The 23761-nt window shown below is 52.2% G+C and overlaps 1 protein-coding gene across 1 annotated transcript in view; it reads left to right on the top strand.

Moving 5' to 3' along the window:
* frem3 (Fras1 related extracellular matrix 3) overlaps nt 1-23750 on the top strand; it is a 35284-nt gene extending 11534 nt beyond the window's left edge. Inside the window, exons 3-24 of the mRNA XM_064345337.1 lie at nt 7121-7267; nt 8458-8688; nt 8781-8906; nt 9171-9422; nt 12798-12947; nt 13307-13516; nt 13884-14081; nt 14561-14725; nt 15605-15787; nt 16104-16234; nt 17098-17256; nt 17382-17685; nt 17943-18074; nt 18169-18500; nt 18690-18882; nt 19091-19195; nt 19495-19622; nt 19753-19887; nt 20146-20272; nt 20479-20666; nt 21238-21384; nt 21777-23750. Of these exons, the coding sequence (XP_064201407.1) occupies nt 7121-7267; nt 8458-8688; nt 8781-8906; nt 9171-9422; nt 12798-12947; nt 13307-13516; nt 13884-14081; nt 14561-14725; nt 15605-15787; nt 16104-16234; nt 17098-17256; nt 17382-17685; nt 17943-18074; nt 18169-18500; nt 18690-18882; nt 19091-19195; nt 19495-19622; nt 19753-19887; nt 20146-20272; nt 20479-20666; nt 21238-21384; nt 21777-22292 (4259 nt within the window). The 3' untranslated portion in view covers nt 22293-23750. The remainder of the gene's footprint in view (nt 1-7120; nt 7268-8457; nt 8689-8780; nt 8907-9170; nt 9423-12797; nt 12948-13306; nt 13517-13883; nt 14082-14560; nt 14726-15604; nt 15788-16103; nt 16235-17097; nt 17257-17381; nt 17686-17942; nt 18075-18168; nt 18501-18689; nt 18883-19090; nt 19196-19494; nt 19623-19752; nt 19888-20145; nt 20273-20478; nt 20667-21237; nt 21385-21776) is intronic.
* The last annotated feature ends 11 nt before the right edge of the window (nt 23751-23761 follow it).

Here is a 23761-nt window from a genome sequence, read left to right as displayed (position 1 = left end):
ATACCTGCTAAATGCGAACATGTGAGAATTTTTTTCAGTTGCATTAGGGAACCACATGCAATCCCACACACAGAAAGACAGAAAGAGAACTAGTTACATTAAATGCATTCCAGTCATTACCTAGATATTGTGAAACAAAGAGGACACTATGCATCCTGGGTAATGAGGAGGCCCACAGAGGTTGGTCTAGCACCAAATTTTGCTCTATAAGGGGGTGTTTGGAAATCCTGTTCCACTCTGGAAAGACATTTCAAACAGCACTGATGAGTTCCGAACCTTCGGCCATCCCGGGATTATCTGTGTGCCGGATCTGCACTGATGCGCCGTGACACCAGACAGGGGTGATCACTCTGGGAGGAAAGAGTTCCCCCATCCCACCTCCCACCTCCCACCTCCCATCTCCCACCTCCCACCTCCCATCTCCCACCTCCCATCTCCCACCTCCCCCATCCCACCTCCCACCTCCCATCTCCCATCTCCCACTGCAAATCCCCTCGCGCAACTGGAAAACTCCACATAAAAAGGACAAGGTCAGGAGGAAACAGCCCAGCGGGTACTGTTTCAAAGAATTAGAAATTTTAGCCGGCACAGGTTGAAAATTCAGCAGGGCCTATATGGAATCATGGTTTCCAGCCGAAAATATTGGAACATATGGCCGTCTGCTTTATGCTTGTTAGCATGCTGTACACTTTAGGTCTCTGAGGGACAGTTGTTGGGCTTCAGAGGTCCCCGTTTAAATTGCACGGTGGTGCAGCGGGTAGCTCTATCGCCTCACAGCAAGGGGCTCGTGGGTTGGAATCTCGGCTAGGGGCCTTTCTGTGTGGAGTTTGTGTGTTCTCCCCGTGTCTGCATAGGTTTCCTCCAGGTACTCTAAATTACCCAAAGGTATGAGTGTGTGGTAGCCTGTCCAGGATGTATTCCTGCCTCTTGCCCAATGCACGCTGGGATAGGCTCCAGCACCCCCTGCGACCCTGCTCAGGATAAGCAGGTATAGATAATGGATGGATGTACAATATGAAGATGATTTTAAAAAAATGATTTTCAGTAATGTTCAAATGTTACTTATAGGAAAAATATGTTTGTGATAAACAAGCTAATCCGCCCTGCAACAAATTCACAGTCTCTCAACTATCAGCGAAGGTGTCACTGCGTACCAGATAGCATTTTCAGAATGCTGGCACACTGTATGCTCAGCCAGTGAAAGGATTGTGGAAGATTAGCCAGATCTGTGGAGACTAGAGTTACTGCTCCTGGACCAACAACTGTGCGAGTAATTTAAAGGATGACTGCCCCCTGGGGGTGGGGGGGGGCGAGGGGCGTGGGGGGGCTGGAAGGGTTCCAGTCTTACTCAGATCACTGATGGCCAGAAGGCTACAGGACATGCTTCAGTGATATATTTAGGCAGTAATTCAAACAATTTGTTATTACAGAACACATGCAGATTTAGTTATTTATTACTGGCAAGACGGTGAATTAGAGGGAGAAAACGCATGGAACATAAAATAAGTTTAATGAACTTGCATCGCAGCGCAGTGTCCAGGCTACACGCTAATGACTTTTTAGTGAAATAAACACGTGCGTCAGAACGACATTTTCACGCTATGGTTCACTTTTCTCCCATCCTCTACTGCTGTTACTTTATTAAAGTTATGAACTTTATTAAAGAATGGGACCATTGCATGGCCCCTCTCTGGGTGCTACTGCTCTTTCATAAATACTGCAAGCACTCTCACACTTTCTTAAATCACATTAACATCTTCTCTCAGCTCTTCGTACAGAGCTTTCTCACTGTGTGTATTATTGTGGGTCGAGTTGCAAACACCATCAGGTTTATGCGAGGGAAATCTGCATACTAAATTACTCGCATAAGCATTCAATCTTTTATTACCATCAGAAGAGTTACTGTTCCGGTTGTACAGAAAGCTTGACTTCTAAACCCTGAATATGCATAAACATTAGAAATCGCAAACAAAAGAGCTGTCGTCAGTAAGAACACGGCACTTATTTTAAACACCGTCGAGCGGAGGCTTCTCTGGGGTCACGCTGGCGAGTGACAGAAGGAGGGAGTGCCTCTTGCTCGGGGAGACAGGTGTGCTGATGTTTGGTCTAAATCATTCCCACAAAAGCGGCTGAAGTTTGGTCCAGGCGGGCCGCCCTCATCAGAATGCAGGCTGTTTTGGGCCACCCAGCAGGCTCGTTCCCATGCCCCCCTGTCTCCCCCAGACAAAGCAGCCCTCGCTGGCGATGGGCTGGGTGAGGACTACCTCAGCTGCCCTCTCCAAAACCGCCACCTGCTGCTTAGAAAAGAGCCCTGAAGACCCATTCAGCAAATCGCCTCAGCGTCCGGCGTCAGATAATTATGTTCCTGCCTTGCGGAGCGGCTGCATTTTAATGACAATGGGCTCGCTGAGCGTCAGTGTGCAGTGCAGCTAATACAGCTAACATTCCCATACAGAGCTAACGTTCCCATACAGAGCTAACGTTCCCATACAGCGCTAACGTTCCCATACAGCGCTAACGTTCCCATACAGCGCTAACGTTCCCATACAGCGCTAACGTTCCCATACAGCGCTAACGTTCCCATACAGCGCTAACGTTCCCATACAGCGCTAACGTTCCCATACAGCGCTAACATTCCCATACAGCGCTAACGTTCCCATACAGCGCTAACGTTCCCATACAGCGCTAACGTTCCCATACAGAGCTAACATTCCCATACAGCGCTAACATTCCCATACAGCGCTAATGTTCCCATACAGCGCTAACGTTCCCATACAGCGCTAATGTTCCCATACAGCGCTAACGTTCCCATACAGCGCTAACGTTCCCATACAGCGCTAACATTCCCATACAGCGCTAACATTCCCATACAGCGCTAATGTTCCCATACAGCGCTAACGTTCCCATACAGCGCTAATGTTCCCATACAGCGCTAACGTTCCCATACAGCGCTAACATTCCCATACAGCGCTAACGTTCCCATACAGCGCTAACGTTCCCATACAGCGCTAACGTTCCCATACAGCGCTAACGTTCCCATACAGCGCTAATGTTCCCATACAGAGCTGACATTCCCATACAGCGCTAACGTTCCCATACAGAGCTAACATTCCCATACAGAGCTAACGTTCCCATACAGCGCTGGTCTGGACGCTTCCATTCCAGAGAAGCCGTCCACATCCTGACCATTTTTACAGCAGAAAGTGCCGTTCGCTTATTTCCCAGTTTCCCGGCCATTATGAGGGGAAATATTTTTTTGTGTGATCATTGCATTAATTCTGAATTATGTGAAGCACCCTTTTGGGTGGTGAGACTGCTTCAACCTTCCCTTCTCCAACCCCCCCCCCCCCCCCCCGTCCTGCCCCCCCTGCCCCAGCACAGCCGTGGTGCTGTGGACCGGGTTACACACCAGATATCGGGTCACGGATATGGAAAATTAAAACTTTCAATCAGCTGTTTATTTAATCTATGTTAGTAATCTAATGCTGTTTTCAAACACGCCTGAAGTCAGGCGGTGATTGGTTAATAATAGCAAAGGGATGTGACAGCCTTTAAATCGGGCCTGTCGATTGGTTAAAGTACTGATTTACAGCAGTCTGATTCCAATGCCGATGGGCCAGCAGGTTTTGGGTGAAAAAATGACCACAGAGAAGAAAGAAAGGATCAGGAAGCTTGACCTCACATTGGGAAGTACAGTACTGTACGCTCGGTGCGACAAGCCCATATGCTGGCTCCCGGCCATGTGAGAACCTGCGTTTACCCAAATAGACCACATTCAGACGGCCGTATGCTGGATCATATGACTCCCTATAGATTTACTCATAGATAAACTGCTCATAAACATTCTAAAAATATAACGCGTGAAATGTACATTCGAGGGCTAACCACACTCTCCATTTATTCTTCTGATGATTATTTGGGTGCAGATGGATGTACAAACTCTGCGTTTCAACAGCTGGTGCTCTTTCATTGTGTCAATTACCCTTTTTGGTGCATACTCACTGTATACCCACTGACTTATAGTGCATTTATGACTGCTGTCACAGTAATAAATTGCTCATAGTAAGTCAACTATACTGTTACAGGAGTTACACATTTTATGGCTATTATCGGGTCGGTATCAGATTTCTCTTTCTTTGCTTCAGTTATCAAATGACTATAATTACAGTAAACAACAGCCCAATTACAGCAAGCCTTATCCTGCAGCCACTGAGGTAGTGTAACAGCCTCAACCTTCCCTCCAAAATCTCAGGATGACACCCAATCCCACAATGCCCTGCCAGACAGAGGAAACAGCGGAAGCTTCCTGTCAATGCTGTGTTCGTTTGATAAGCGCGTGTGCCTGATGCTCTCTGTCTAGAAGCCCAGCGGTCTGCCTGGCAACAGGGGCAGTTCTGCGTGAGCATAGAAACGCCAAGCTCACCTGAACGAAGGTTGAGGCCGCAGTAAGATTCCGACGAGAGAGGTCATGGGAACATAAAGTGACAACGGTCCCTCAAACGAGAGATGGTCAGACTTCTCTCTGTCAGAAACATAAAGTTGATGACATTAGTTTGATAAATGTTTCCTTCAGCCACGGTTGTATAGCCGAGCTGTGGGCTCACAGAAAGGAAACTATGTGATAAAGCAGCTGGCTCTCGCATAATCTTCTTATAAATCAATAGTGCAGTACTTATTAGCTCCTGACAAATCTGGAGCAGGCAAAGACAACCGTGATTAATGTTTCCGGTATTTTTAGCCAGAAATGTGAGCTTGGTCAAGGTTAGCAGCACAGCCAGGGACCACTGGTCTCTGGTGTCAGCCCAGGCAGAGAGAGAGAGAGGGAGAGAGAGGTGGAACCTGTACAAGAACTATAAAGGGCTTAAAAAGGTCTTGAAATGATGCACAGCGTATCTGGTGTAAATATAAGCTTGCATCCCTTCCTGCTCGTGACTCTCTCGAGTGAGCAGTGTTCCTGAACATGTCAGTGATGTCCCGGGTCAAGCAGCCCAATTAAGGAAATATGGTGTGAAGTCCACTCACTGCCATTTCTCTCCTCTGGTGTTTGATCAGCCTGCTGTGCCTGGGGAAGGTCTGGGGGGGGGGGGGGTCTGGCGGGGCAGGGAGGTGGGTGTTTACACGTGGGTCCGGTGAAGAAGCCCCATTTTGTCCCGGGTGCCGCTCCTGGTCCAGGAATATTTGCATTCTGTACAGTCGCTCAGCAGGAAGCCCGCAGCCCTGCCTCTGTCAGGCTGAACCCCAGAGCTGCTGGTCGACTGACTCTGCAGCCAAACACACTATTGTGTCGCACAGCCTCCCCGTTTGTTTATGTTTCTGTGCCTTTCTTCCCAGGCCCGGCTGCGTTTCTTACCCCAGCACATTCTCAGAGGCGATGAAACCCGAGAATAAAAAATTCACATGCTTGTGTTTCAAACTATTTCTGGATCACTTCAGGCCAAAGGTTTACGCATACTACCAGGAGAACCCTCATGACCAGATGGTTTAAAGAAATCACAAATAGTTTGGATTGTTTCAGCATGTTTGGAGGTCTTCCTGGTCAGTTCTGACACCTGTCCGTCATTTTATGAGGACGTCAGGGTGCATACTATTCTGAGTACTTTGTAGTGTCATCTCAGTTTGGGACGGTGACTTGACATTGAACTACTTAAGCGCTCCACTACAGTCTATATTTACCCCTTTGAACTGGGTTATTTAGGACCACAGTCTCTATCTCTGTGAGCAGCCGAGCAAAACCAAGCCGATTGGCCTTTTCCTTCCCAGGCCTCTGATTGGTGGGTTTTTTTTTTGTTGGTCAGTGGTGAAAAGGTCAAAGTGCAGTGTGATGTCAGCTTGATCCTGAAGCATTTGGATGTCCGAGACATCCTGTGCAGTGAAGTGTGAGGGCTAATCGCTTGGGGTCCCCACTGCTGAATTCTGGGAAACGGCATTCTGGGATGATGTGAGTCACATGGTTTCTGGACTGGAGCGAGCCTGCTAGCTAATGGAGCAGCGAAACGGGCTTGTCATCTTCAAACCAATCAGCTGTTTGGTAACAGAATAAACAATATACTTATAGTATAATGTAATTTCATTACCTGATGTATGTGGAGTGATGTGCAATAGAAAAGAAGCCCTACCCATTATAAGCCATTCATTTAGATACCAGTTATCTGTTTATTTGGCTGATGAGTTAAGCAGGCGTTCCTGAGGAATACTAATAGCAAGCTAAGAAGTGTAATTATTCTGACTGCGGACAGCTACCTAAAAGCAGCACAAAGAGGTCCTATCCAATCGGAACACAAATCCCTCAGTGTGCCTCGCACATCCAAATGAGGAGGCAAACAACAAGCTCTGGAGACAGGGAGCCCTTCCCACACACGGCGTGTGGAGGGGCTGGGGGCGAGGTGTCTGTCTTAGCCAGCGCTGTCTTTTCAGGGTCAGTGAGTTAATTGAGCTCCACTCCTCCTCCCGGCAGTCTGGGCTTGTGACACAGAGTCAGACATCGGAGAGGGAGAGAGAGAGGGAGAGAGGGAGAGAGAGAGGGAGAGAGGGAGAGAGAGGAGAGAGGGAGAGAGGGAGGGAGAGAGGGAGGGAGGGAGGGAGAGAGGAGAGGGAGAGAGGCGCTCCACACTTTCCCTCTGTAATGAGGCCTTAATGCCCGCGTTTCGCCCTCCCACAAGCCCATGAGCCAGATTTAAGACCTGATTAGCACACTATGGCACACACCGAGACTTGTTACCCAGAACTCCCCACTCTGTCAGCATGTGACCCATTAAATCTTTGGACCCGCCCCCGCCGCCCCCCACCTGGCCCTGTGGTCCAGGGCTGAGGGGTGCTGGGGGAGCCAGCGCCGGCCTGGGTGGCGCTCAGAACAAAGAGGGCCCAGTTCAGCTGTCGTGTGTGGGGACTTCACCCCCCCCCCATCGGTATATCCTGTTTCTCCCTTCCCTTATTGTGCCCCAATTTGTTAAAAACTCTAATTGATGTAATTGATAAAAGCAAAATGATACCATCTGCGTAATCCACTCTTACAGTTACAACCACACGTTTTGTGCCTAAGCTGTTTTGCTGATCTGCTGTGCAACTCTCCTGGCGGCTCTGTTTGCCTGTGCCGTCTAACGGGTCTTCCATCATGTTACAGGAGGAAACAAACTGAAGCCCCAGCCATTCCGGCTCAACTGGGCCTGGATTTCCCTGGAGAGGGAGTACTACCTGGTGGACGAGGACTCAAAGTTTCTGGAGGTCACTCTCAAACGCAGAGGCTACTTGGGAGAGACGTCTTTCATCAGTGAGTATCAGCACGATATGCAGAGCTGCTGTTAAATGTGTCCAGCTGATTATCTCCTGTTCTCCAGTGAAAAAGTTTACAGTGCATTTCAATTAATTTCTGTTCAGTAAATGTCTTTCATGTCTGTAACCATCACTGCTTGTATTTCTCCTGCCAGTGGCAACGTTCTCATACGTTCTTCTGTAATCACTAGCACATAACAGACCAGTTATTGGCTACATTTGAACACAGATCATCTCACAAAACATGCCTAATAAACAGTCATGATGCTGATAACAGTATCTTTCCACTGTAAGTGGTCACCATAAAGGGCATGTCGTGGCCTGTGGCTCGCAGTAGCAGCAGAAAACCAGCCTTCGGGGAAACAGATGTGTCACACTGTCACATGACCTCCCCGGCCCGTGAAAAGGTCACATGATGAGGAGAATAGGTGGCCCAGGTCACAGGGGTCAGCGGGCTGTTTGCTGCTACCCAAACGCAACCCTCCGTGAAGCTTTATTGTTTCCTGGCCGTGTTTACGGTGGTCCTTATGAGGGCAGTTAAAGTGACCAGTAGCTGTTCATCACAGGACAATGGAAAAAATCCCCTGCAGTCCATAAAAAGCCCTGGATGCCTGGACCTTCTCCATGAGAAGACATTTACCGCCCACGCGCCAAAGCTACCCTACTCCACGGCCCAATGCTTACCCCTACTCCACTGCCAACCTACCTACTCCGCAGCCCAAGCTACCCCTACTCCCAGCGCCAAATGCTACCCCTACTCCACCGGCCCAACGCTTACCCCTACTCCACACGGCCCAACGCTAACCCTACTCCCACACGCCCAAACGCTTACCCCTACTCCACGCCAACGCTTCTCTCCACACGCCCAAACGCTACCTACCACCGCCCAACACCCTACTCACCGCCAACGCTTACCCCTACTCCACAGCGCCCAAACGCTAACCCCTACTCCACACACCCAACGCTACCCCTACTCCACACACGCAAGCTACCCCTACTCCACACACCAACGCTACCCCTACTCACGTGCCCAACGCTAACCCCCTACTCCACACGCCCAAACGCTTACCCCCTACTCCACACACGCCCAAACGCTTACCCCCTACTCCACACACGCCCAAACGCTTACCCCCTTATAATGCTGCCCTCACCGGTTACGATGATTTAACCTTCACACGACCTTCCCAGGCATCAGCACCAAGGACGGCACTGCAGAGAAGGACAAGGACTTCCGTGGGAAAGCTCAGAAGCAGGTGCAGTTTAACCCGGGCCAGACCCGGGCCACCTGGAGGGTGAAGATTTACACCGATCAGGAGTTTGAGACCTCCGAGACCTTCCAGATCCTTCTGTCCGAACCGGTCATGGCGGTTTTGGAGTACCCAGACTCCGCCACCGTGGAGATCGTTGACCCAGGCGACGGTACGCAACTTTAACCTATGAGTCTCTTAGGAAGGACACGGTCGAGTATGGCTGTGTGAGTGTGAATACCTACGTCTCTTCCTCCCTGACAGAGTCCACAGTCTTCATCCCTCAGTCAGAGTACAGAGTAGAGGAGGACATCGGCGAGCTCCTCATTCCTGTAAAAAGGTCCGGGGACGTGAGTCACGAGCTCATGGTCATCTGCTACACACAGCAAGGTAACGCCAAGGACCACCCAGAGCCTTTTACACAACCCCCCTCTAATGAACACTGGCATGTCTTTAAAGATGATTGGCCTGCTCAGACTGGACAGTCAAATGAAGAACATTTAACAAAGTAAATATGTATCAACTTCTGTCTTAACATGTTTCTTTTCGAGTCACACTGGAGCACAGGGGTGGAGATTACCGTTTTTGAAGCATTTTGTTTCCTGCCTGCTGATTGGCTGTTTTCCTGTCTGCTGATTGGTCGTTTCCTCTCAGGCACTGCCACGGGCACCATCCCCAGCACGGTGCTGTCCTACTCGGACTACATCAGCCGGCCCGAGGACCACACCAGCGTGCTGCGCTTCGACAAGGACGAGCGCGAGAAGGCTTGCCGCATCATCATCATCGACGACTCGCTGTACGAGGAAGAGGAGAGCTTCAACGTGACGCTCAGCCTGCCCATGGGGGGGCAGGTGGGCCCTCTCTTCCCCAGCGCCCGCGTGACCATCCTGGCCGACAGCGACGACGGTGAGCCGGGCGCTCTTCCTCGTCCGCCATGCGCACTAACCGCCAGTAGGGTGAACAGAGTGTTGGGAGGGTGAGGGGGGGTAATACACTGGGTCTCTCTCTGGACCTGTAACATGAGGCACTGCCCTAACATTTAATCATTTAGTGACTGAAGTATTCACAAATATATTTTGCCAAAATATTAACATGGTATCAGTGTGGTTTACTTGTGTGGCGAGGTGTGTAGGTTAACATTTAATAACTAAAGCATATGAACTGCTCAGTAATGAAAGTGGGCAGATGGCCAGTATGTACAGCATACCCACACTTGTGACTGCGAGCTGTTGGTAATCTGTTTTTCATTCGCTAATGGCTTTAGCTTTACAGCAGCTGATAGCTTTAGCCCCGCATACCCGCAGCACAGGCAGCGTTGCTGTAGCATTGCAGCAATACCGTAATGCTGTTGCTAAATCGCAGGAACTTTGCTAACGAGCTCAGAGGGAGCTACGCTATGAGCAATCCTCGAGTGCCATGAGGCCGTCTTGGCCAGACCTGGTCTGCTCAGCTGGACCCTGCAAGCCTGGGTCTAACTCCAGACCCTGAGACTGCCTAACCTGTGCCCCAGACCCTGCAAGCTGGCACTCTAACCTACCCAACCCTGGACGCCTACACTGACCAAGCTGGACCCTGCAAGCCTGGGCTAACTCTAACCCTAACCCTAACCCTGTACCCAACAGCAGCTCAGCTGGACCCTGTACACTGCAGCACTCACACGTACACACAGTCACTCTACTCCACTTCACACCACTAACCCAGTTTGCTCTTTATTAACCTGGATTGCGAACAGTCCCTGAACAGAGCTTGCAGTCAAAAAAATCTCTATTTTTGTTTGTATAGACAGCCTTTTTTAAACCTGCTCGGCTGCATTTCCTGGTTTTGGCTCGTTAGGCCAAGCTCGTTTACTTCGGATCAGAGGGGCTAATCGTGCCTGGGCTGTAATTACAGGCTCTGGCTCTGCGATGCTCGGTCCATCGCTCGCAGCTTCTCCCTGATCTCTCTCTCTCTCTTCCTCCGCTGGGCGGGCGAGCGACACAAAGAGGATTAGGGAGGAAGTCCAGTCTCGCATTCGGGTTTTCTTCATCCACAGCGACAGAAATGATCTGTTGTTTTGGGGTATTGTTCAGAGCCTTTCATCTCACCATGGCGACCTTAACTATACTGAACCAATCAATTAATTAGAATTAAATCAACAGTCAAGCCTTGACAGAAGCAAACAGAGCCAAGGAGTCAAATAACTAGATGACACTTTGGCTGCACACATGTATGTATTCATCAGGAGAAATATAGTTCTCCTTTTCTCAATCCACACTTCAAATATTAGGAAAAAATAAAATGTTTTATTACCGTTTGTGGATCCTCATATTTGTTGTTTGTGGGTCTTGTCGGCAGCAAATATATGAACACAAACAAAACTGACTTTAATTTCACGGTAATGTAATAAGAACCTGGCATTGCTCTTTGCTGTGAACATTTCTGTGAATATCTGACTTACTGACAGGCACGAAAGGCTAAGCCCTCTCATTGTTTCTGGGGAATCTGTTTTCGGTTTCCGCCTCTGATTGCTCCTGAGGCTTAGCCTCTGTCTTTGATTCTCTTCAGTTCTCATTGACAGAAAAGCACTCTGTGATGTGTGCCTTCAGACCCGAAGGGAAATCCCCCATTAAGAGGTTACTTCCCCTACTGTGTGTGTGTGTGTGTGTGTATGTGTGTGTGTGTGTGTGTGTGTGTGTGTGTGTGTGTGTGTGTGTGTGTGTGTGTGTGTGTGTGTGTGTGTGTGTGTGTGTGTGTGTGTGTGTGTGTGTGTGTGTGTGTGTGTGTGTGTATGTGTGTGCTTGTGTGTGTGTGTGTGTGTGTGTGTGATTACGAATGTGCGTGTGCACGCATGTGTGTGTGTATGAAAATCAAGTTTAAAAATTCACTAGATCCACATTTTATTCCAAATTATATTGTGGCTTGTAGTTTCCCTCCTGTAGGACAGCCATACCTAAAACTACCATTAAACTGCAGCATGAACCCCTAACCCTAACTGTGACCCACGATTTATATAATCATAACAATTCAGCACAGCAAGTGAACCAGTCTTACAAGTGGCCAAATGAGCTAACTGAAGGAAAATATCAAAATGAACAGTTTTTTTTACAGCTCAGAGTGTAAAATATAACCCTGACCCTTCAGAGCTGTTGCCACTGCAGATATAAACCATCACTGCTGCCACTTTCACACTTTAAGACCAAGACATAAATATTTTAGAATTATGTTCCCCACTAATTCTTTCTTCACATTTGATATAAATGCGCTTTGGCAGAGGTAAGTGTGCTGAAGCTGCTGTAGATCCTAATAATAAAGACTTCACAGAGGCTTCAGGTTTGATTGACAGCAGTGGGGCTTCTGCAGGCTCAGCTGCCCCATAGGCTCACAGCCCCCCACCTGATGTGCTGACATCATCAACTCGTCACCATGGAGATCTGCTGACAGGTCTCTGTGGGTCGGGCCACTGGGGGGGGGGCTGTGGGAGGCGGGGGGGAGCGGGGCTGTGGGGGGACAGGGCTGTGGGAGGCGGGGGAGCGGGGCTGTTGGGGGGCTGTTGGGGGGTTGTGGGGGGTGCATGTCTGTGGGCTTGCTCAATCAGCACATTCTGTCTGAGCATGCAGAGGCGCTGGGGTTGTATATATACACACACACACGAGCAGCAGCCCACCCCGGGGGGACAGGTGGGGAGGGCCCTGGGCGTGCGTTTGCTTTGATGCGGTGCTTTAGGGGCCCCCCCCGCGCATCTTTAGGGCCCCCCCCGCGCGTCGTTAGGGCCCCCCAGCGGCTCTTTAGTCTGCGCGTGCTATTTAAACCCAGCTACATCGCTCAGCGGCGCCACTACTAAAGCCGCATGCGCCAGCCCAGCAGCTGAGCACAATAACACCGTGTGCCCCCCCGTGTGCCCCCCCCCCGTGTGCCCCCCCCCGTGTGCCCCCCCCCCTCCCGTGTGCCCCCCCGTGTGCCCCCCCCCGTGTCCCCCCCCGTGCCCCCCAGCCCCCCGTGTGCTCGTGCCCCTGCCGTCCCCCCCCCCACAACACCCACCCCCCGGTGCGCTTAAACACAAACAAATCAAATACATCAACCAGTTGAACAAAATGTATGTTATCGTGTGTTCTCTACTCACAAAGAGCTGACCAACGTGTTTCCCCAAGACAATGGGGGGAAGAAATGCAGAAATAAAAACACATAATAAAGGATCTCTCTCTCTCTCTCTCCCACTCTTCCTCTCTCTGTCTCTCTTCCTCTCCCTCTCCCTCTCTCTCTCCCCCTCTCTCTCTCTCCTCCCCCTCTCTCTCCCTCCCTCAGAGCCCTCTCTCTATTTTGGAGAGACGGATTACTCGGTGGATGAGAGTGCGGGGTACGTGGAGGTGCGTGTGTGGAGGACCGGGACAGACCTGTCCAAGACGGCCACGGTCACCGTCCGGTCCCGGAAAACCGACCCCGTGTCTGCGGAAGGTACTGGGCCCAAACTGGGCGCTCCGGGCGGTTCCGCTCCGGGTGCTCCCGCTCCGGGTGGTGGTGGTGGTGCATCGCTTATATCTGTAATCATCCATTACGGTCAGGCGATCCAGTTGTGATGCATATCCATGGAAAACAAGGACCATTATGTTATTATAAGCAATTGAGTTAGATGACGACAAAACTTATAATCCATGCTTCATCTCTTGAAGTGAAGATGGCAGTTTAGTTAACAATATAAAGCAATTCATAGCGTAAATATATTTTATCAAACTATTATGATGTACTTCCTGTCGGTGGAGAGTGCCTTTGTTATAATTTCGGCACCCGGCTGATCGGATCCCGTCCTCCCTCAGCTGGCGTGGACTACGTGGGCATCAGCCGGAACCTGGACTTTGCGCCGGGCGTCACCATGCAGACGTTCCGCGTGACCATCCTGGACGACCTGGGCCAGCCCGTGGTGGAGGGGCCCGAGCAGTTTGAGCTGGTCCTGCGGATGCCTGCCAACGCTGTCCTGGGGGAGCCCAGCAAGACCACCATCACCATCAACGACTCCGCTTCAGACTGTGAGTCCAACGCCGGGTCACTTTCACATTAATTAATAACTAAACTTAGTGCACAGATACAGGATTTGTTTACATATCTTATTTATAACAAAGACTACATTTGACCATGAACATCCATAAGGAGAATCTCTACCTATTTATGTTAGTGCTTATTTAAAATGGAGCTTTTGTTAAAATTATGTAACAATAACAGAGTAATTCCTTCAGCTGAATTTCTTTGATTACGGGTGATGGCTGTTTATTGAGTTTCTGCTGACTCTGTGCTGTTGACTCTGTGCTGATGTTGACTCTGTGCTGCTGTTGACTCTGTGCTGTTGACTCTGTGCTGTGCTCTGTGCTGATGTTGACTCTGTGCTGTCTGTGTCAGTGCCCACGGTGCAGTTCAAAGACGGTGTTTATAACGTGGACGAGGTGGACGGGCAGGTCAGTGCCATGGTGTACCGCAGCGGGGACATCGGGCTCAAGTCCAGCGTCCGGTGCTACACCCGCCAGGGCTCAGCACAGGTCATGATGGACTACAACGAGCGGCCCAACACCGACGCCTCCCTCATCACCTTCCTCCCAGGTGACCGCTGATCCCAGGAGCCGCATCGTCTGGGACACAAGGGCGCGTCCCTGATCGAACCATATCAGTCAAAAAAGTTTACAATAATTAATATCAACATTTTACCAAGCAGCATGTCTGTTACATGAAAATGGTATACATTGTCATTTAGGATAAATCAGCCACCAACCTAGTTTAGTTTATTTTGTCAAAATGTCTATTTAATTTTGTTCATGTTGACAGGGAGGGACTTCAGCCCTTACCAGCTGTACATTCAGTCAGGCGAAATCAGGTCAATTAACAAAGTTTGCAGTCAGCTGAACCTGCCAGAGGAAAAAATACAGTAGCTTGGACTTCAGTAAATGATACGATTATGATGCAATAACCCTGAGACTTGCACTGAAATAACACCCCCTGTGTGAGCGGGTCATGTGACTCTCCCTGACTGATGATGCTGAGCGGGTCATGTGACTCTCCCTGACTGATGATGCTGTCTTTAGGGGAGAGCGAGAAGCCGTGTGTGGTCACCCTGGTGGACGACTCCGTGTACGAAGAGGAGGAGGAGTTCCGCCTCGTGCTGGGAACCCCGAAGAGCCAATCAGCATTCGGTGCTGCTCTGGGCGAGCAGAAGGAGGCGGTGGTCAAAATAACGGACGATAAAGACAGTAAGTCTGCTTCTGCGTGGCCAGGCGCTGGTATACACTGCCTCAGGATGGTAATGTTTCAGCTGAAAATAGGAAAATTGGAAAATTATGTATTGTGATGCTAAAGCAATATAATTATGGACAATACCAGTATTATATTGAACAGATATTTCTAACACATACATTTATATAATAAGTAATCTAATATGCCATGAAAACTTGCTTAAACCAGAAAAATGAATGAAATCAGTGAATGAAAGGTAACATTTGGTAATGATTGGCATTCTCTGTTAAATATCTCCAGCACTTGTGCATATTTTTAAGTCCGGTTCTGAGTTCCAGTTGAAGGCCAGTCCAGATTCCAGCTGATTTGCCCCCGGGTGCATCTGCCCTTGGCTTTATTAACCTCCGTGAGCAGGGCTCGTTCACACTGAGCGGGGGCCACTGTGTACCCTTAGAACTGTGTGCCGAAATGCAGGGTTTGAAATGTGCGGTGTGAAGCGTGTGGTGTGAAGTGTGCAGTGTGAACTGTGTGGTGTAAAGTGTGCGGTGTGAACTGTGCGATGTAAACTGTGTGGTGTAAAGTGTGCGGTGTGAACTGTGCGGTGTAAAGCGTGCGGTGTGAACTATGCGGTGTAAAGCGTGCGGTGTGAACTGTGCGGTGTAAAGTGTGCGGTGTGAACTGTGTGGTGTAAAGTGTGCGGTGTGAACTGTGCGATGTAAACTGTGTGGTGTAAAGTGTGCGGTGTGAACTGTGCGGTGTAAAGCGTGCGGTGTGACCTGTGCGGTGTAAAGTGTGCGGTGTGAACTGTGCGGTGTAAAGTGTGCGGTGTGAACTGTGCGGTGTAAAGTGTGCGGTGTGAAGCGTGCGGTGTAAAGACTGGTCTCTCGTTTCCCCAGAGCCCATCATCCGGTTCTCCCAGATCAAGTACAGCGTGAGGGAGCCACAGGCGGCGGGCGAAATCGCCGTGGTGACGATCCCCATCCTGCGCCTGGGCGACACGTCCAAGGTGTCGGTGGTGAGAGTGCACACCAAAGACGGCTCCGCCACCTCCGGGGAGGACTACAACCCGCTGTCCGAAGGTGAGGAAGAGAACGCCTTTCAGTCTGCGAACTGAGTTTAAACTGAAGAGAATTAAAGGCAGATGAGTGGGTGTAGATGAGTGGGTGTAAAGTTAGTGAAAGGCAGATGAGTGGGTGTAGATGAGTGGGTGTAAAGTCAGTGAAAGGCAGATGAGTGGGTGTAGATGAGTGGGTGTAAAGTCAGTGAAAGGCAGATGAGTGGGTGTAGATGAGTGGGTGTAAAGTTAGTGAAAGGCAGATGAGTGGGTGTAACTGCGTGTTGGGGCGAGCCGTGTGGCCGTGTGCACGCGTGACAGCCGTACCTCCTCTCCCCCAGACGTGCAGTTTAAGGAGGGCGAGACGGAGCACGTGGTGGAGGTGCAGGTGCTGTACGACGGCCAGAGGGAGATGAGGGAGGCCTTCACCCTGCACATGAAGCCCGACGAGAACATGGTGGCAGAGACACAGGTGAGGGAGTGGGGGGGACATGGTGGCAGAGACACAGGTGAGGGAGTGGGGGGGACATGGTGGCAGAGACACAGGTGAGGGAGTGGGGGGGGACATGGTGGCAGAGACACAGGTGAGGGAGTGGGGGGGGGACATGGTGGCAGAGACACAGGTGAGGGAGTGGGGGGGACATGGTGGCAGAGACACAGGTGAGGGAGTGGGGGGGACATGGTGGCAGAGACACAGGTGAGGGAGTGGGGGGGACATGGTGGCAGAGACACAGGTGAGGGAGTGGGGGGACATGGTGGCAGAGACACAGGTGAGGGAGTGGGGGGAGACATGGTGGCAGAGACACAGGTGAGGGAGTGGGGGGGACATGGTGGCAGAGACACAGGTGAGGGAGTGGGGGGGACATGGTGGCAGAGACACAGGTGAGGGAGTGGGGGGGACATGGTGGCAGAGACACAGGTGAGGGAGTGGGGGGGGACATGGTGGCAGAGACACAGGTGAGGGAGTGGGGGGGACATGGTGGCAGAGACACAGGTGAGGGAGTGGGGGGGACATGGTGGCAGAGACACAGGTGAGGGAGTGGGGGGGGGACATGGTGGCAGAGACACAGGTGAGGGAGTGGGGGGGGGACATGGTGGCAGAGACACAGGTGAGGGGGTGGGGGGGACATGGTGGCAGAGACACAGGTGAGGGGGGGAGGGCGGGGGGTGTGAACGGAGACGCAGGTGAGCGGGCGGGGGGGGGTGTGAGAGTGTGTAAATAATGGGTGTGTGCGAGTGTGCAAATAGTTGGGGTGTAGGTTAGGGTGTAGTGTGTATCAGGAGTGTGTAACGTGTGTGTGTAACGTGTGTGTGTAACCCCCTGTCCCCTCCCAGATGAACAAGGCCATCATCTACATCGAGGAGGTGGACAGCGTGGCAGACGTCACCTTCCCGGCCGTGCCCCAGGTGGTGTCGCTCCTCATGTACGACGACACCGTGCGTGCCAAGGAGAGCCCCCACCCCCCCACCGGGTACCCCGTGGTGTGCGTGACGGTGAGCCCCAAACCTGCGCTGCCGCACCTCCTCACTCCTCTCAGCGGGGATAACTCCTGCTGCACAAACACTCAGAGGCAGGCCGACAGTCCCTCTCCAAACCCCCCTTCCTCCGTCTCCCCCAGGCCTGCAACCCCAAGTACTCTGAGTTTGACAAGACGGGCTCCATCTGCGCGGCGGAGAGCATCAACGACACGCTGACGCAGTACCGCTGGCTGGTGAGCGCGCCCAGCGGCGCGGACGGCGTGTCCAGCCCCCTGCGGGAGGTCGACACCAACACCTTCTTCACCAACACCAAGTCCGTCGCGCTGGACTCCATCTACTTCCAGGCCGGGTCGCGGGTCCAGTGCGCCGCCCGCGCCTTCAACGCCAACGGCCACGCCGGGCTGGAGCTCAGCAGCCCCATCGCCGTCATCAGCCGGGAGGAGGGTGAGTGCGCCTGTCCCCTAACCCTGCCCCAACCCCCTAACCCTGCTGTCCCCATAACCCTGCCCTGTCCCCATAAACCCTGCCCCGTCCCCCTAACCCTGCCCCGTCCCCATCAACCCTGCCCTGTCCCCCTAACCCTGCCATCCCATAACTGTGCTGTCCCAGATGAAGAGCTGGTTTTAATCCTCTTTTTGGGCTCCCCTCCCCACCCCGCCCCGCCCCGCCCCGCCCCGCCCCTCCCCTCCCCTCCCCTGCAGGTCTCTGCCAGCCTCGTATCCCAGGAACGATCGGTGCCGAGCCGTTCTCCGCCAAAATCCGCTACACGGGCCCCGTGGACCCCGACTACCCCAACCTGATCAAGCTGACCGTGACGATGCCCCACATGGACGGTGAGCGACGCCCCAGGCCCCCTCCCTCGCTTCTTTTAAATAAACATAAACGCGCAGTGCATTGTGGGTGCTAACAGAGCCCCGCCCACTCCAGGCATGCTGCCGGTCATCTCCACCAGGCCGCTGTCCAACTTCGAGCTGACGCTGAGCCCGGACGGCACGCGTGTGGGAAACCACCGCTGCTCCAACCTGCTGGACTACAACGAGGTGCCAACCCGCCACGGCTTCCTGACCGACAGCACCAAGAACCCCGAGATCATCGGGGAGACCTCGCCCTACCAGTACAGCCCCGCCCTGCGCTCTGCCAACTCCCTGCGCTTCTACCGCAACCTGCACCTGGAGGCCTGCCTGTGGGAGTTCCACAGCTACTACGACCTGTCTGAGCTGCTCAGCGACTGTGGGGGGTCTATCGGCACCGACGGACAGGTACGCCGCCGCCGCCCCCTCCCCCCCACACCCCCCACACCGCACACCGCTCTGTGCTTTTATCTCACTGACCCTGGAGTCACACAGCGGCTGTAAACGCAGTACAGCTGACTGACACGTGACGAGTTCACTCTGTAGCGGACGAGGCAGTCCTCTCGCTCAGCTCTCTCACTCGCCCGCCCCCTGCAGGTGCTGAACCTGGTGCAGTCCTACGTGACGCTGCGCGTGCCACTCTTCGTCTCCTACGTCTTCCACTCGCCCGTGGCGGTGGGCGGCTGGCAGCACTTCGACCTGCAGTCCGAGCTGCGGCTCACCTTCGTGTATGACACCGCCATCTTGTGGCAGGACGGCATCGGCAGCCCCCCGGAGGCAGAGCTACAAGGTGAGCTCGCTGCTGCCCTCTGCTGGACACCACTGCACTTTAGCTCTTGTTCACTTTTTTCTTGGTTTTTACCAGTATTGTTCAGACATCTTCACAATATCAAATTTACTTTTCCTCTATAATCAGTGTAAATCTAAAAATAATGATGATTTTAAATAATGACTATAAATCTGATTAAATTAAAGCAATCAATACCTCTTTATCTCAGGTGCCATGTACCCCACCAGTATGAGGATCAATGGAGACGGGCGTTTGGTGGTCAACTTCAAGACAGAAGCGCGTTTCAGAGGACAGTTTGTCATGTCCCACCCAGGTACAGTGCGCACGCTGGCCCCCTGCCCTGCCAGCCCCAAATTCCACCCCCCCCAGCCCACATTCAGGCCCCTGCTGGGTGACTCTGTAACCCACATCTCCATCAGACTATTTCCGGCCCGGAGCGCTGGATGACCTTACAGTGTGAGCGCAGTGGGGCTGAGGGACCGGCTGTCACAGGGAGCGGAACGCGGGCTATTCCAGCGCGAGCGTATCCCCTGTCAGGCCCAGCCCGACCCCCCCTCGACCCCCCCTCGACCCCCCTGCCCTCTGAGGCCTCACCTGTCATTTTCCCCTCAGGAACGTCCTTGTCCTCCATGGTGATGTCACCGGACCACCCGGGCCTCACGTTCACGCTGTCGCTGGTCCGGACCGAGCCCACCTACAACCAGCCCATGCAGCAGTGGAGCTTCGTGTCCGATTTCGCCGTGAGTCTTCGCCGTCTGCTTCAGAGCCTGTCCGCACAATAGCCCCTCACATTGCGGGTAATTACAGGAAGTGACATCACATGAAACCTGTGAGTAGAAGACAAGCTGCATTCTCGTGTTTTATCTCCAGGTGCGGGATTACTCTGGGACCTACACAGTGAAGCTCATCCCCTGCAGTGCTTCTCCAAACAGGGAGTACAGCTTATCGCCTGTGTGCCACCCGCGCGAACCGCTCACCTTCGACATGGACATCCGCTTCCAGCAGGTAAACTCCTAACCCTAACTCACAACCTGACTCTGACCCTAACTCACAACCTGACCCTAACCCTTCACACTGCACACAGCTAGTCACACTAACCCTGAGAATAGAAGGTTGTTCTAGAACCCCACTGCTTTCAGTCACCAGCAGTGATTGTGACATCATCAGCATTAGAATGTTCAGTTCAGAACCAGCAGTTAACCGCTCCGGACCCCCCCCCCCCCAGTGGACTCTGTGAGCACTCACCTGTGTGCCCCCCACCAGGTGAGCGACCCTGTGGCAGCAGAGTTCAGCCTCAACACGCAGATGTTCCTGCTGTCCAAGAGGGAGCTGTGGCTGTCCGACGGATCCATGGGCTTCTCCGAGGGGGCGGACGTGGCCTTCTCCGAAGGTATGCCCCCCACAGAGCCGTTTCGGGGACAAAGAGGGAGATGACTTGCATGGTGCTTGGTGATAGGAAGTGACTGTGACTCCTGATGGTAGCTGAGGGAGGATGTGACTGTGACTCGGGGGTCTGGTGGTAGCTGAGGGAGGATGTGACTGTGACTCTGGGGTCTGGTGGTAAGGAATGTGACTAACATGGCGCTCTGTGCACAGGCTCTCAGATCTACGGGCGGGTGATGGTGGACCCTGTGCAGAACCTGGGCGAGTCCTTCACCTGCAGCATTGAGAAGGTGTTCCTCTGCACCGGCGCCGACGGCTACGTGCCCAAATACAACCCCACCAACAAGGAGTACGGCTGCCTGGCCGACGCCCCGTCCCTCCTCTACAGGTTCAAAATCCTGGTGAGTGAATCTCACACACACACACTCACACACACACTCACACACAGACACACACACACACACACTCACACACTCACACACACACTCACACACACACACACACTCACACACACACTCACACACAGACACTCACACACACACATACACACACACAAAGCAGTCAAGGGGAAATATCCAATCCAAATGTGCCACATATTTTAAACTTGCAGCTACAGTCAGACGGCTCTACTGAGGATCGGTAGTTATTACAGCTGCCTGTGTCATGTGATGTAAGCTTTCAGTAACAAAGAAATAATTGGGATTGTAATTGTGAGATAACTGGATATGTGATGGAATAAATAAAATTGTGGTTTCTTTAATCCATTCATAACGAATTTGGGATTTATTGGGGACAGTGAGCTTTTTAACCAAGTTAACGGTGTGAATAAGCGTATAACCCAATGAGCGGTTATACGAGGGCTCTTATGAAATTCGCCAGCACTGAGCGCGTGCAGCAAGCAGCGGGCAGCCTGCCCCGCAGCACATCCTGTCTGAGCGTAAATCGTGACCTCACTTCCTGTGTGTGTTCCAGGACAAGGCCCAGCCGGAGACGCAGGCCACAGCCTTTGGGGACGTGCGGTTCGAGGCGACGCTGGCGATGGACGCCCCGGGAGCCCTCACCCTGGTCCAGCAGGCCGGCTCGGACGGGTTCTCCCTGTCCTCCTCCCCACTGTTCCAGGCGAGTGCACAGCATCCCCGCTGTCTGGGTCAGGGACACCAACGCCATACCCCAACCTTTTAAATGGAAATAAAGCTGAACGTATAGTAAAATTAACAATGGAGAGACAGTCCTCTAAAAGCTTAATATAGTGCGTAATCACAAACTTTAAGTCATTGAGATTTGTTATCCCGACATCACCTGATGCGTTCTTGCCCCGCAACATGTCCATGAAACATCACCTCCATTTGGGGCTGATCATGTAGGTAGCGGGGGTCTGGTTGGGTCCTGTTTGGGGCTGATCATGTAGGTAGCGGGGGTCTGGTTGGGTCCTGTTTGGGGCTGATCATGTAGGTAGCGGGGGTCTGGTTGGGTCCTGTTTGGGGCTGATCGTGCTCCTGTCCCCCCTGCAGGTGGCGGCTGGGCGGGAATGGTTCATCCACACCATCTACACGGTGCGCTCCCGCGAGAACGCGCACCGCAACATGGGCAAGCGGAGCCTGGAGTACCGCCACAGCGTCTCCACGGCGGGGGCGGGGAGGGTCCGGCGGGCGGTGCCGGACGAGGTCCAGGACATCGGCCCCGACAACGACAAGGGCACCAACATCCAGCACGTGGTCCTGGACCGGTCCAGCCGGCAGCGGGGAGGCCAGCGCCAGCCCTGGGCCCACGACGAGCCGCTGGAGCACCCCCTGGTGGAGAGCTCGGGGAAGGCGTCCGGCGCCACCGGCCTGCCCGCGATGGTGGGGCTCGGGGGCCTCGCCCTCCTCCTCTGCCTGGTCGTCATAGTGATCGCCCTCCTCGTGCGGCGCAAGCGGCGAGCTCGCGCGGAGAAGCTGCCGCCGTACTCCTCCTCCTCCTGCTCGGCGTACCAGGGCAGCAGGAGCAGCCGGGAGACCGTGAGCACAGGCAGCGGCTCGGAGGTCTGAGCCCCGCCTCCTCTCTCCCCCCCGCCAGACACTCAGACACTCCCAACCACCCCGGTGCCCCCGACCCACAACACTGCACACCGCCGCCCCCGCGAGGGGGGGGGGCAGTGCGTCACTGAGGCGCGTCGGCCATCCCGTCGGCGTAACAAACGCACGCGTCCACGCCGCTACGCTCGCCTTAGAGACACGCGTGACCAGCCTCGCCGCCACACGCATGCAGTCAGAACCGGCCGGACTCCCCCTGTAGTGTCCCACAGATTTCTACATGCTTGGCTGGTTTTTTTTTTTAAATGTCCTTTCTGAATTTAAATAGTGTAGACGTTATTACACATTATGTTGCTTTAATATCTCCTGCTGCCTGTTTCCATGGTAGACCTCCATCCCAGAGGGGCACATGCAGGCTGTGGAAGTCAGCCTCAAATGCTTCTGCCAGCTGTAGCAAAACTCAGCAGGATTCACTCTCAAATCATATTTATATTATCTGCGGCTTTTTTAAGTTTATAAGTATTTCTATCGTAGCAATAGCCAAAAACCCACATTTTGCTACTTTGGCTATGCCAGTGCAGTAGTACTTTTGTAGATATATTGCTTGAGTGTGTGTGCTGCTCCAGGCAGAAGGTCCCAGTGTTCAGTGACTTGGTAGCTGATAAACCGGACGTGCCGATGAGCCAGCCGTTTTGTTTGAATTGAGACATTAGGTGCGAGATTAACTTTTTAAGAACAGGAATATCTGACCACTTACGAATTTTCAAAATGGTACTATATTCAGTTCCCATGGGAACTGGGTTCCTCTTGACACTGAAAAGCAGCTCTGTTAAGGCTTGTGTCCTTACAACTTAAGAGAATTCATTAATCTTAGTGTACATTTTTTAGAAGTTTAAATAGTTTTTCCACAGTCAAACTGAACAAATGATTCAGTTGAAGAGGACTGGCGATACTGGAGCTGATCAATAAATGTATTTTTATAAAAAACAAAAAAGGGATTGTAATATGTAATTACTGGTGTCATCACTGAAAAGCGTAACTATGCAGACTGTTTTTATACATGTTTTTTTGGGACTTTCAGATTGCAGTCACTGTATGTGTATATATGTTTACGTGCACAGTCATTGGCTAAATGGTAAAACTTGAATATTTTCAGCGTAATTATGAACCACGAATTATGACATTTTAATACGGTCCTCCAAGGTTCCTAAAGTTTTTGTTTCGCGCCAGAGATGGGATTTACATTTTATACTGCAGCTCAAAGTCCCCCATTTTCAGCCAAAATGACATTAATCTGTGCATTGTTCCATTTATGTCTCAAACCTGAGATCTTAGCAAAAAATGTAAAAATGAAACTGGGCAAAAAAACTATTTGCTAAAATGCAAATTAGGCTTGTTCCACGATGAGCGCGACCAGCAAGAGATTGAGCAGTGTGTGTTGCCTCTGACAGTATTAAAGTGTTTTGTTCTGTACGGGTGTTGCG

The sequence above is a fragment of the Anguilla rostrata genome, chromosome 7 (genome assembly GCF_018555375.3).
Source record: "Anguilla rostrata isolate EN2019 chromosome 7, ASM1855537v3, whole genome shotgun sequence".
Lineage (NCBI taxonomy): Eukaryota > Metazoa > Chordata > Actinopteri > Anguilliformes > Anguillidae > Anguilla > Anguilla rostrata.
This window is presented reverse-complemented; position numbering and strand designations above follow the sequence as displayed.